The 13,909-nt window shown below is 30.8% G+C and overlaps 1 protein-coding gene across 1 annotated transcript; it reads left to right on the forward strand.

Moving 5' to 3' along the window:
• The first annotated feature begins 10,085 nt into the window (after nt 1-10,085).
• Nucleotides 10,086-13,270, forward strand: LOC131612851 (uncharacterized). Its single transcript, XM_058884605.1, has 5 exons — nt 10,086-10,524; nt 10,611-10,759; nt 10,873-11,034; nt 12,147-12,262; nt 12,898-13,270. Exons 1-5 carry the CDS (start codon nt 10,284-10,286, stop codon nt 12,914-12,916), a joined length of 687 nt encoding a protein of 228 aa, XP_058740588.1. The 5' UTR covers nt 10,086-10,283; the 3' UTR covers nt 12,917-13,270.
• The last annotated feature ends 639 nt before the right edge of the window (nt 13,271-13,909 follow it).

The raw sequence follows: 13,909 nt of genomic DNA on the forward strand, positions 1-13,909 counted from the left end.
AAATAAATTTTTTTGATTTTTTTTTTAATTAGTGCTTGATACAAAAAGTTGTCCCATGGTTTAGTGGGAGACAAGAAATTATGGTTTTGTCCAGTACCTTGCCAAATTTTTTGTCCATGATTAGTTTCTGCATCAAACAGAGTAAAAAAAAAGTTGTCCTGTCCAGTACCTGATTTTTTAGCAAATCAAACGCACCCTAATTATAAAATAAAAAAAATCAAAAAAAATTATTTTTTCTCTCTTTCTTATTATTTAATATTTTAATTCATAAATATAATATTAATATTTTATATATATCAAAAAAATATTATAATAAAAATTATATTGATGTCCAGTCCAGTAATCATCAAACACAGTACAATACAAAAAGTTATCATGTATTGTTCTGTACTGTCTAGTACTGCTCTGTCTAGTATTTCATAATTTGCTAATCAAACGCACCCATATAAGTGAAAGTCATGTTTCAGTTCTTATAAAATTGATTTTGCATGACGTTTTAGTCCTTCTACGATGACTAAAACTACGTGTATAATTAATTTTGTAGAGACTACAACATAATTTTTTTTATAAAAACTAAAACTCAAAATTGATAATTTTGTAAGGATCAGAAAATATATTTAATCCTAAATAAAATGAAGATATGATGCATTAGACATTCGAGATTTTGACAATAAAAGTGTATTAATCAATATTTTAGATTACGTTTTAATATAAGAAGGGGGCGATGAAACGCTTTTTGACAACACAAATGTCGTGTAACATACATCGGAACTCATCAACCACGACAAAGGAAGCTTATGTAGGGTGATGATGGAAACTTTAATATATAACACTCAAAAGTAGAATCTCTAACAAGACATGAAAAATGTGATACTTATTAAAATTAAAACATGAATGTATTTTCTAAAAAAATATCTTCTTTTTTAGACATTCAAGATTCACAATAGGAATGTATTAATCAATATTTGAGATTACGTTTTAGTATAACAATGAATGATAAAAAGTTGTTTGGCAAGGCGAATGTCGTGCAACACATATCTTAGAATCCAGCAACCACATCAAAGAAAATTTATGTATGACAATTAAACTTTAATATAACGAATAAAATAGAATCTCTAAAAGAATATTTGTATGAAAAAAATTATCCTTAAGAGTGTGATACCGGTTTAAATTAAACTTAGATGTATTTTTTGAAAAAACATAATAATTACGACAATTTAATCTTTTCATTAACTAATATTATAAAAAGAAAATTTTAATTTTTGATAGTAAAATAAATTGTTATAAATGTCATGATTATGAATTTTCATATCAATTTTCTATTTATTACATGAGCATTTTTATATCAATTTTCGACAGATTTTATACCTATATAATTTTGTTATAACGACCGGTTTATTCAACCGAGTTATCCGATTTAACCCAATTTAGTCATGTGGTTCGACCAGTGACTCAGTGGTTCGATCAATAAACCAGTGATCCAATACCCTCACCGGTTTGATGTCCGTTCCGGTTTTTAAAACACTGGTTCCATCTACTCTACTTTGGTCTCAAATTAATCAATAAATATTATAAAAAATTCAGTTAAATAGCATTAAACGAATACCACTATTGTAACTTGGACAATTCAGCTTAAAAAATAAAAAAAACATCAAGTGAATTTTGGTTTATTTCCTTTCGTGAATTTTTTTCGTGAAATATATTTCGCGAGATAAGCATTTCCCTTATTACATATGTTCTATAAATATAACTCATATTGTACAATCATTCCCTGATAATTAGAATACTATAATATTATTTCTCTCATTCGTCTCTTCTATTATATTGATTCTTATTAATTTCATAACACATTATCATCACGAAACTCTATCAAACTTGAAAAGGAAATGATAACGAATAGGAAAATAATAATTAATTATATAGTTCCTGAAGAATTTACTAATCATCCCTGAAGCAAATTAAAATATTATCAATCATACTAGATGTAGTCAAATAACCATTTATTATATAGCTTCAAAAGAACTTATCAAGTATCCATAAATGATAGAAAAATAATAAGTTTTGTTTTTATTGTTCCTGAAGAATTAAACATCCTCAGATTATTGAAATATATTAAATTTTTTGTAGTTCTTAAAGAATATATAAAAGCATCCCTGAAGGATAGCAAAATAATGAATTTTTTGATATAGTTCCTGAAAACATAAATGAAGAGTATTATTTTTATTAATAAAAATATTTGTGATTGAATTTTTAAAGAACTGCGTGACAAGATTTGCGATTAAGTTCTTGAAAAATTCATAAAATAATTTGTGATTGAGTTTCTGTATAATTACCAAAAAAATTTGATTGAGTTCTTAAAAGACTTATATTTAAGTATCATAGTAAGAATTGTGTAAATCATAATATTTTAATTTTTATTGATGAAATTATTTATAGTTTTAGAAAAACTTAAAATTTAATATTATAATTAATAATATATTTTGTCTCATTGATCAGAAATGTATCAATGACGATTTGTATGCATTCTAAAGAAATTCATCAATTATTTTAAACAATCCTAAAAAATTGCAACTATATATTAAAGTATCATAAGGAAAATTTAAAATTTATTTTGATTATTGTTTATAACTATATGTATACGTTGTTTGTGATATAGTTTTCAAAGAATTGAAATAAAAATCTGCTTGTTTTGCATTTGTATTTATTTAAATTATATGATCAATATTTATGAGATAATCATTTATATAATTTTTTAAGAGCTAATATTTATTGATAAATATTAGTCGTCTATCCATGCGATGCACGGATAAATTTTATTGATTTACTATTAATAAACACATACTTTAAAAAATATTTAAATATTTCATGTTGATTGTGCTTTTTTGTAAAAGAATATTAAAATTTTAATAATTTTTTTATAATATAATAATATATATTGTTAATATAACTTAAAAAATTACAATTAAAATATAATAAAATTTGCAAAGTGTACAAATTTATACGAAAATTTATATACTAATAGTAATATATATTTTTCAAATCAATTTATTTTGTATACATAAAAAATAGAATTCAAAATTAAAGATAAATAAAAAGCAGACAAATCATGAAAAAATAAATAAATAAATAAGTAAGGAATATAAACATATCATAAAAAGATAAAAAAATAAAAAATTTAAAAAAATAAAAAATTTTGAATTAATTAATACAATATAAAAATAAGTTAGCTCCATGATAATTAATTATATTTAGTTTATTAGTAAATAATATAATTATTTGGAAATAAATAATTAGAAAATAAAAACAAAATGAATTTTATTTTAAGGGCCAAAAGTGTTTTCATTTACATTAATAAGGATTGGTTGTTGTAGAAAAAGAAGTAAAATAAAATAAGATTGTGGTGTTGATAATAGTGGCAAAGAGGAATAGAGAAAGAATGATTAAAATGAAATAACAATGTACATATAAATTAATTGTTTTATGGGAAAAGCTAACATGTCCCCAAGGGCACAAGTTAATAAGTTATTTATAGAAAGATTTTTTTGGAACACGTGCATTCAATGTGTTGAAACTTTAAATATGACTTTATTATATTTAAGTAATAAATGTTAAATTTTTTTGGAACATGTTAGCCTGACCCTTGTTTTATTTGACTATCTATTGAAAACCTTACATAAAATTAATAAATGTTAAATTTTCATTTGAAAAAAAAAATACATAATTAAATGGACAAATTAAATTTACATATTTAAAAGTCAAACAAAATACATCAACTTATAATTACTCCATTTGAGACCGGGAGACAAATATTTATTAATTCTTAAAAGAAATTTTTTATAACTTTTATCTTTAAACCCTCTATCTTTTCAATTTGATCCAAAATGTAAATTTTGTAAGGGAAAAGCTAACATATGCCTCAAGGGCACAAATTAATGAGATATTTATAGAAATATTTTTTTGGAACGCGTGCATTCAATGTATTGAAACTTTAAATATGACTCTATTGTATTTAATTACATTTAACTTTTTCTAATTATAATATCCTTAAGATGTGCCCTTAGGCCACACGTTAGCATGACCCATTTTGTAATATTTCAAAAATTTGTACCTAAAAAATATAATAATCAAAATTATCAAACATAAAATTATAAGAACTTTAAAATCTACACCTCTGAAAAAAAATAATCAAGAATTAACAAACATCAATAAAATAAATATAACATAATATATTATAATATAAACTAATCGAATAAATTAAAAATTAATGATATAACATTTATCTTATTAATTAAAGAGTAAATTATAATTTCGTGCTATGAGATGAATATGAATGGTGAAGATCAAGTTCAACTTGATATCTTTGTGATATTTCTCATTAGTAACACTAGTCATGACTTAGTGTATTTATACATAGGATGCAATTAGTTGCTCTCTACCCAATTTCATGAGTAATCTAACTACCTAACTATGAACCCTAACTACCTTACTATGTACTACACTCGTTGCATTCTTAGTATGAACCTTACTTACCTTATTACCATGTACTACACTCGTTGCATTCTAATACATACACCCCAACATCCCAAATCAGATAAAACCAAAAAATAAAGAATTGAATAAAATGAGATGAATTGAATTCCATCATATTCCATTCTACTCCAATTAGGGGTATATATAGATCAGAAAAAATTAATTAAAGCGACAATCCAAACCAAACAAACAAAAAAATGATTGTTTTTGGTTCGGTTCCAAAACCGAATCAAACCAATGAAAATCAAGGTGGTTAGGGTTGATTCGGTTCTTAGTTTTAATTTTTAAGAACGCCAAACCGATGAACCGAACTAATGACCATAATGACGCTCTAAATCTTTTATTCTTCCCATCATTTAGCCAAAATTTTATATAAGTCCAACTATTCTTCATCGTTGTTTACACTTCATTCCTTTTAGCAAAACACACAACTAAAATCAAACTCTAGACACGTAGAAATCATAAGTCACAAAAACTATCTCTCACCGAACTGTTGTTTTCACCGCCCACCACCATTGTTGCTCTCTCCACCATCGTTCTGATATGTTATGGTCGCCTTCTTTGTATTCAAGTTTTTTTCCTTAGTTTTCATTATTTGTTTACCTTTTTTTTCTTCTTCTTCAATGAAATTCCTTATAGTCTTGTTGCAAAGTAGTTTTGATGTGTTTGAGGTGTGAAACATGTTAATTTGTGTATTGCGACTTTTATTGTTATTGTTGTGTTTTATTTGTTAAGCTTTTAAATCTCTTCCCAACTCTCCGATGCTTTGTGCCAATTTTTATATTTGATAGTGGACTTATTTTATGGTGCAATATAAATTATGTCACTTTCGAATGAATTAAGAACAACCTGTAAGTTTTTTTTAAATAAAGCGTGAAACAAATAATATGAAATTATTTAAAAAATTAATAGCATAAAGTACACAAGAAAAACACGATAGTGAAGGATACATAAATAAATATAGAATAATTGACAAAATTTGGTATAAGCTTGAATAAGGAACTGAGAAAAACACAACTTTGTCAATCACAAAAAAAAAACACAAGAAAATCACAAGAAAAACACTATAGTGAAATACATAAATAAATATAGTGTTTGTAGCTAAGACTGCTAGAGGATTGTTGGTTGAGCTACAAACACAACATTATTAACTACTGCATCTAGAATTTATGACTTGAGCTGCAAGCTAGCCATTGAGGGTGCCACATTGAGCTTACTGAAACAATACATACCACTTTCATTTAATAATCCCTTTAGTCGCACATAGTTAGATTCCTGAGATTTCACAAAGCATGTGTTAGGGTGAAATTCAAAATAAGCTTTATTGTCTTTGGTAAATTCGGAAACTGAAATAAGATTTCTAGTTATATGTGGAACATGGAGTAAATCAACAAGATGCAAATGTGACTTAGACTTATAGGAAGAATAAAATTTGGAATTGCCTACAACCTTAAATTTGAAGCTATTTCTATTTCCAAAAACTACTTTGTTTGGTCCAACACATGGTTTAATATATTGCAAGTTTGATAAATCAGAGATAATATGATGAGAAGCACCTGAGTCTGCAAGCTATGCTTGGGATTCCAATTCTTGAGGAATTTGTAGTTGATCCTGATGTGCCAGATAGGCATTGGCTTGAGTGGAAGCACGAGTCGAATTCTTGGTATCTACTTGAGCATTAGTTGCCTGATGAGAAGTTCCAGCTGAATTTTAAGCTTTTGTTGTTGAGGGTTCAAAATAATCATCAAATTTATGCCAACATTTCATGAACGAGTGTCCATACTTGTTACAGAGTTGGCATGTGGGGCAACTCCCAGTTGAATTATTGGACTTGCTCATGCCTCTACCTCGACATGCTTGCCTTGAGCTCTTTTGTGATAACGTGAACCACCTGAGTTAGTGGTGGCATGATGATTCTGATAAGATGTTTGAGCTACATTGGTTGTGGCATATGGTGCTACAAGTTCTTGACGATACTTGTCAAGTTGAGTTTTTTGCACATATAGTAAGCCCTCAACTTCATAAATATCCATTAGTTCTGTTTTGTTGTATGCCATAATGATAAAGGAATTATATTCTTCAGGAAGCCCTTGAAGAATTGCATCAATTTGATCACGATCCGATATTGGATCACCAATGGCCATGAGGGAATTAACAATCGATTTGATGCAAAACACAAACTCAGAGATTGAACGAGTACCCTTCTTACTCATTTTCAGTTCAGCTTGTAATTGATGCACTCTTGCTTTCATTTGTGCATTATAGTGCTTGTGCACCTCGTCCCATACCTCATAGGCATGCTTGCATGAGAGAAACCTAGGAAGAACTGACTTAGAGATCATAGATAATGGCCATGTGAAAAGTGCTTGATCTTGCACTATCCATTCCTCATAAGCTTCATAAATGCCATTCTCAAGACGACCACTTTCAGACTTGAACATTGGTGGGATGTGAGGATTAAAAACCATCTTGTGCAGCTTGTGTGAAAGAATCACTCCTTCTACTTGTTGATTCCCCGGCAAGAAATTGATTTACTGAAGTTTGATATAAAGTCTGGGCGCGAACGTGTTGGAGGAACCTGAGAACGCATGGATTTTACAATAACTTGCGAATCTTGAGTTTTCATTGGGAAACTTTGTGATGGAATTTCAACATTCATTTCACCATTATTCCTCTGAAAAGATGAATTTCTTGCACGAAATCTTTTAAGAACTGAAGCTTATTTGAAGTAGAAGATTCGCGCGAGACGGATAACACACCTTTGCTCCGATGCTATGCAGTTTCTTCAAAATTGAATTCTCCACAGGTCACACAAAGGTGGCAGATGCACGAGGAAGACGATCACAGATTCTCTGAATCTTGTGATGCAAGTGGAAACATGAAGCTCTGTGTGTTGTGCAGCGGAATAGTTGGTCCCCTAGGCGAGTAATACCATGTTATATGAGAGAATTGATTCACCATTGATGAACATGATTATGCACAGAAGAGGAGATGAATATGAATGGCAAAGATCAAGCTCAACTTGATATCTTTGTTATATTTCTCATCTATAACACCAATCATGACTAAGTGTATTTATACAAGGGATGAAGTTAGTTGCTCTCTACCTAACTTCATGAGCAATCTAACTACCCAACTATGAACCTTGACTACCATGCACTACATTCATTGCATTCTTAGTATGAACACTAACTACCTTACCATGCAGTGCACTCATTGCATTCTAATACATAAACCCCAACATTCTAAATCAGATGAAACAAAAAAACGAATAATTAAATAAAATGAGATTAATTGGATTCCATCATATTCCACTCCACTCCATTTAGGGGTGTAAGTAGATAAAAAAACCAATTAAACCGACAATTCAAACCAAACAAAAAAGCGGTTTGTTTTTGGTTCGGTTCTAAAACCGAATTAAACCACTAAAAATCAAGGTGGTTCCGGTTGGTTCAGTTCTTAGTTTTAATTTTTAAGAACCGACAAACTGATGAACTGAACCAATGACCATAATTACACTATAAATCTTTTATTACTCCAATCATTTAGCCCAAATTTTATATCGGCCCAACCATTATCCATCTTTATTTACACTTCATTCCTTTTAGCAAAACACACAGCTAGAACCAAACTCTAGACATATAGAAATCATAAGTCACAAAAACTTACTCTCACCGAACTGCTACTCTCATCGCCCACCACCATTGTTGCTCTTTGTATTCAAGTTTTCTTCCTTAGTTTTCATTATTTTTTTATTGTTTTTTTCTTCTTCTTCAATGAAATTCCTTCTAGTCTTGTTACAAAATAATTTTGATGTGTTTGATGTGTGAAACATGTTAATTTATCCGTATTGCAATTTTTTGTTGTTATTGTTGTGTTTTATTTGTTAAACTTTCAAATCTCTTCCCAACTCTCTATGCTTTGTGCCATTTTTATATTTGATAATGAATTCATTTTATGGTCCAATAAAAATCATGTCACTTTCGTATGAATTAAGAATAATTTGTAAGTTTTTTTTTTTAAAAATAGAGCAGGAAATAAATAATATAAAATTATTTAAAAAATTAATAGCATAACGCACACAAGAAAAACACATAAAATGGAGAATATATAAATAAATATAATATTTAGAAAAAAATTGTAAGCCGATCAACCAAATCGATGATGATATTCTCGATTTGAATATTTTTTGAAAGATTCTCATCCAACCCCATGAATCTCTTAAACACCACACGAAATTTCATTTTTGCCCCCAACTTTCGTAGATAAACATCGGGAAGCACCCCATATTTTTAAAAAAATTGTTTCCTTTTGTAGATACATCTACGAAAGCGTAATAAACTAGTGTATATGGGAAAAAATACACATAAAATCAGTTCATGGACGTTTCCGTAGGTGCATCTACGGTATAGCTTAGCGTTACATTGTTCCGTAGATGCATCTACGGAAGTGTCTAATATAGTTTGAACCAGCACGATCACTCCACTCATTGTTTCATTTCTTCAAACTCTTCATATCCCACACCCTAAAAACCCTACACCATTGCAATATAATCCCTTTTTTTGTAGTTTATGTGTTTTATACTATTACATGCCACTACTGCTACTGCTTTGAATTCTGCCAAAAAAATAGCAGGGAAACTTCCGTAGATGCATCTACGGAAGGGTGTTACATAGAAAATTATGCGTGTTTACCATAGATGCATCTACGGAAGGGAGAAATCTATGACCCTTCTGTGGATATATCTACGGAACGTTCTGTGCCAGAGTTTCTGTGATCCATAGTCTCCAAAGGCTTCTATAATTTGGAGTTTCTAGGGTTTGCATTACACACAAACACAAACAGAAACCCTAAACACAAACACAAAAATGTCTCGCATAAGGTCCTATTCATGGCAGCGAACATCATCCAGGCGTCCCGATCCGGAACTGAAATATAGTAGAAGGAATGAGCATGTTATTTTCTCTCTGGTCAAACCCCCTATGCCAATTATATTTTGGAACATCCATACCTTCAACCAACTCAAGAGGACTCTGATGTCTCAGTTAGAGGGGGAGTACAAACCCGACAAAGTCATCCGAAGGATCCAGAGGCTTAGAACAAGGACCAATTTTAAAACCGGAGAAAAGCAACGTTGGTGGGATGAAGTTGAAGGCGGCGTCGATTCTGGTCTAATGATGCATGGATTAAAAGATATTGTTTTAGCAGTTGTAATATCTTAGATCTCTTAGTTTTCTTAGTTTTCTGTTTGAAGTTTCGTCGTAATGTCTATTAATCAATGAATCAATGCATGAGTCTTTTATGGTTAAAAATGCTGCTGTTTTGGTTTTCTGGGTCTAACTGATTCTGTAGATGCATCTACGGAACAAAACAACGTTAAATAAAAAAAATAATACTTTCGAAGATGCATCTACAGAATACGATGACAATTTCGTCAATTCGATAATGCGCCCTATACCTATGGGGTTGGTTAAGAAATCTTCATTTTTTTTTATCAAAAACTGACCTAAAACTCTACCGGAATAAGTGTCATAACAACCTTAATACGTTAAAGAAGCCTAATAGTCTTGTCACATACTAGTCACGTACGAGGGCTGTAAAGCTCGGTTGTTTCTGCTCCTTGATCTTAAGTCGCAAAATAGGTACTGTCAGTCAAGATCCGTGACCAATTTTTCATTGATAGCTGCAGCTTGAACTTGAAGTCCTAATATTTTTTAACCGAAACCTATATTAAACGGAGGTAGCAATTTTTTATGCAAAAACCCCATCTTAAAACCCTTGAAAATTCAGACATTACAGAAATCCATTCCATGGCCTTATTTCGCATCGCAACCAGAATCATAAATCGTCATCATCACCACCGTTCAATTTCCACCACACTCCACCTTCAGAATTCATGGCTCAACAAGGTCAAAAACGTCTTCACACCCCAAAAAACCGAACAACCATTGCCAGACGCATCTCAAATTCCCTCCGGACCATTCACACTTCTCAGTAACTTCATCTCCCTCACTTCAATCTCTTCTTCTTATTCTTCTTCATAATTTTAGGTTTTCATTTTCATCCAATTTTGCTCACAGATTTCGCAGATGAAATGAAGAAAGCGAGAAAAATTGGCGCGTTTAAAGAGTATATGGTTGGAAGAAGCAGCGAAGTTACTTTCGCTACTGCGTTTGAGAAATACGAAGCAATTATTAGATATCTCGCGACATTCGATTATACCGGAGAGGTATCTTTTTGTTTAGATTAAACTGTAATAATAATGTACTAATTTGTTATTAGGATTTTCTGCATTTGTTTTTTTTTAGGGTTTATGATGATTTTGTTGTTTGTTATGTTTAGAATTTGAAGACTAGTCATAAACAAGAAGCGGCGAAACATTGTAATTGCACGATTGCTGATGTCGAGAATGCACTTGCGAAGTTTACTTGGGCTAAAGAAGCACAGAAGAAGATTCAGGAGTTGAATAAAGAAGGAAAACCAATGCCGAAAAATATTGCTGAAGTAATCTTCATACTTAATTAACACTTTAACTGTCTTATTGAAGATATGAATCTTGCTTTTATGTTGGTTGTTATGCTTGAAAATTGGTCTTGCTTAGGAATTTTTATCTTGACATTTGAAATAAAGAGGCCAATTTGGGTTTGTATAAGAGAAGTTATTAAAAAAAATGTTGAGATTAATGATTTAGATATAAGTATGGTCCTCAATAGAACATTATGGTAGAAGTTGATCCATGTATCCGACTCCACTTAGTGGGATAAGACTTGGTTGTTGTTGTTGATGACTAACTAGGTGCTAAGCCTTGGGTTAACCCTGTGATTTTTTTCTGTGACAATTAATGACGGAAATGGTTGCTTCATAAACTGGTTTTAGAATTATTTTAGACTGTGGAGCTAGTGAATTTTGATGTACACCATACTAGTCGTCTTAAGTTTTTGGAGGCCCTGTGTAGGTTAACCACGATTCAACCATGACAAAACAATTCGAGACTCTATTTAACCAAAATTTAACAATAACAAAATTTTTATGAGGCCTTAGCTTTAGTTTGACTGTGATAAATTTTGGGCCCTGTGCAGTTTGGACGCCCTCAAAGACGGCCCTGATCACACTGCTCAATATTAATTGCTTATATTAGTCTCGACGCATTCTATATATTATATAGCATGTTTGGAATTCCAGTGACAGGGGTCAAGTCATGACCTCACTGCGTAACTTGATGTATCGTGTTGTCACAGCGTGATGATTGCAGTTTCCAAACCCGTGCATTGTGTTCTTCTGTTGAGATCCATCACAAACTGTATTCTTGATGTTGATTCATCTTACCGGAAATGTATTGTGTGGCATTGCACCATAGATTAAAAAATGGATGTTTATGTGTCTGTTGTGTATTTTCTTGTCTTTTCTGTTGGTATTGATATTTCATTGAGAGTTGGTTTCATTGTTTGCATGATTTGGATGTTTATGTGTAAATACTCTAATGCATGCAAACCAAGTCAATAATCAATTTCTTTGATAACTAAGATATTTATGAGTTTATGAGCATATGTATAATACAATATGAGATAAGAGGATTACTTTGCTAACCATTCATATTTATTTTTCTTGTTCTCTAGCTCCAAAAGCTGGTCGGTACGAATCCAGTGGATCTTGCAAGGTCTAATTTGGCGAAAAGTGGACAAGTTAGCAGGAATGCTCCCTGTCCATGTGGTTCAAAGAAGAGATATAAAAGGTGCTTTTTCACCTTCTGTTCAAAATATAGAAAATCTTTTGAGAACAAGCTAATTCCTTACTCTTTTTTATTTTTTATAGTAGTTGACTAGTTGAACTTATTTTTCAATTAGAAAAGCTAAATAAATAGTCTCTGAATCTTTGCTTGATAGAGTTGGACTTAATGTTACATCTTTACATGGCTAAGCAAATAGGTTTATAGAATAAACTAGTGCTTTCTGACCTATAATTACTGCTTTTCTATTTTTCTTGATAGATATTAGATTAGTTTACCTCATAGTAACTTTTTTTATTCTCATGTCTCTTACAGTTATGATTAAAATAAATTTCTTATTCTCTTATTGAAAAAAGAACATTGATTAAAATAAATACGAGTAATTCCTTACTTGTATTTGTAGATTTTTCAAAATAGGATTTGGTGTTAATATGTATGTATCACTGTGTGAAAATTATTGCATGTTTAATAAACATAACTGTCATTTTTCAGTTTTTCTTTTTAATTCCTTCCTATTGAAAAAGTGAAAAACATTTTTCATTTCTCCAATTGCTTTGAATTTCAAAATACTAGCAGGGTGTTATTTATGATAATATTTTCGAAATTTATCAGCATAGGCTTCTTAACATTTATTTATGCAGGTGCTGTGGAAAGGATTGAAAGAATTGAGAGGCTAAAGATTAAACTGCAAGGAAGCCTTGTCTGTTAGATGTGCACACATATGCCTGAGTGAATCTACACCCGTGCTCTGTTTTATTTAGTTCAGATCAAGCCATCGATTGCACTAGACTACGGAATCGCTCACAATAATCAAATGTTAGGATGAGAGATTTTGCCAAATAGTTGTTTGAGTTTGTTAGTCTACAATTTTCGGGGTGTACTTAGGTAGAACTAAACAGAATATTTTTTGTTCAGCTGAAGAGTAATTAGTCAGTTCTATTCTTTCTGTTAGTTCAGCCTTAATAAAAGGCAAGAGAATAAGAACAAAATTTATAGTGGCAGAAGTTAATTTTATGCTCTGTCCTCTCATTTTCTTATTTCACTGATCCAGTGTAGTATTGTTCTGAAAATTAACATATTTCAGTTTCAACTCATTTGTTTACGATTTTCGAATAGAAATTGAGGAAAATTGATCTCACTTATAGATAATTATCTTCCTACATTTTTGTTATTGTAAATGCTTAAATTATTTATTACGGCAATGTGCGTCTCTGTTCTCTGCATGTCATCTAGCACGTCTGAGCAGCATCTTATGCTAATGGTCTATTCACATGATAATTGAGACCAAATAGGGAGGGAGCCAAATAGTTAGTACGTGGATTTGAGAATTGGGAGAAAGAGGCATGTGTGAGAAGAAGAAAAACAAAGGTTTGTGGGAAGGATGAAGTTATAGCTAGAGCTTGGAGATTGCTGAAAATTTTCAGGTAAGGGGTGGAAAGAGAATTACTCTAATATTAGTGTCAAATGCATGAAGGATAGAGAGGGATCCTCACCCTTCTCTAGGTTTTTCTCCATTGTTGAGACTTGTGTATTTGATTGAGGTTTATGTGAAAACTATTTTGTTGTTGCAATTGATATGAAATTCGTGCTCTGGTATGTTGTTGAGATTGCGTATGATGTGCAAATCTGAATTTTTGATGTTTATGTCCATGA

This window comes from Vicia villosa, linkage group LG6 (genome assembly GCF_029867415.1).
Source record: "Vicia villosa cultivar HV-30 ecotype Madison, WI linkage group LG6, Vvil1.0, whole genome shotgun sequence".
Classification (NCBI taxonomy): Eukaryota; Viridiplantae; Streptophyta; class Magnoliopsida; order Fabales; family Fabaceae; genus Vicia; species Vicia villosa.

Excerpts from the sequence above, each read along its gene's own strand:
- LOC131612851 (XM_058884605.1), top strand. The coding sequence starts at position 10,284 with ATGCAAAAACCCCATCTTAAAACCCTTGAAAATTCAGACATTACAGAA. Across the intron at positions 10,760-10,872 it reads CATTCGATTATACCGGAGAG|AATTTGAAGACTAGTCATAA; the intron begins GTATCTTTTTGT and ends TGTTATGTTTAG. Across the intron at positions 11,035-12,146 it reads TGCCGAAAAATATTGCTGAA|CTCCAAAAGCTGGTCGGTAC; the intron begins GTAATCTTCATA and ends CTTGTTCTCTAG.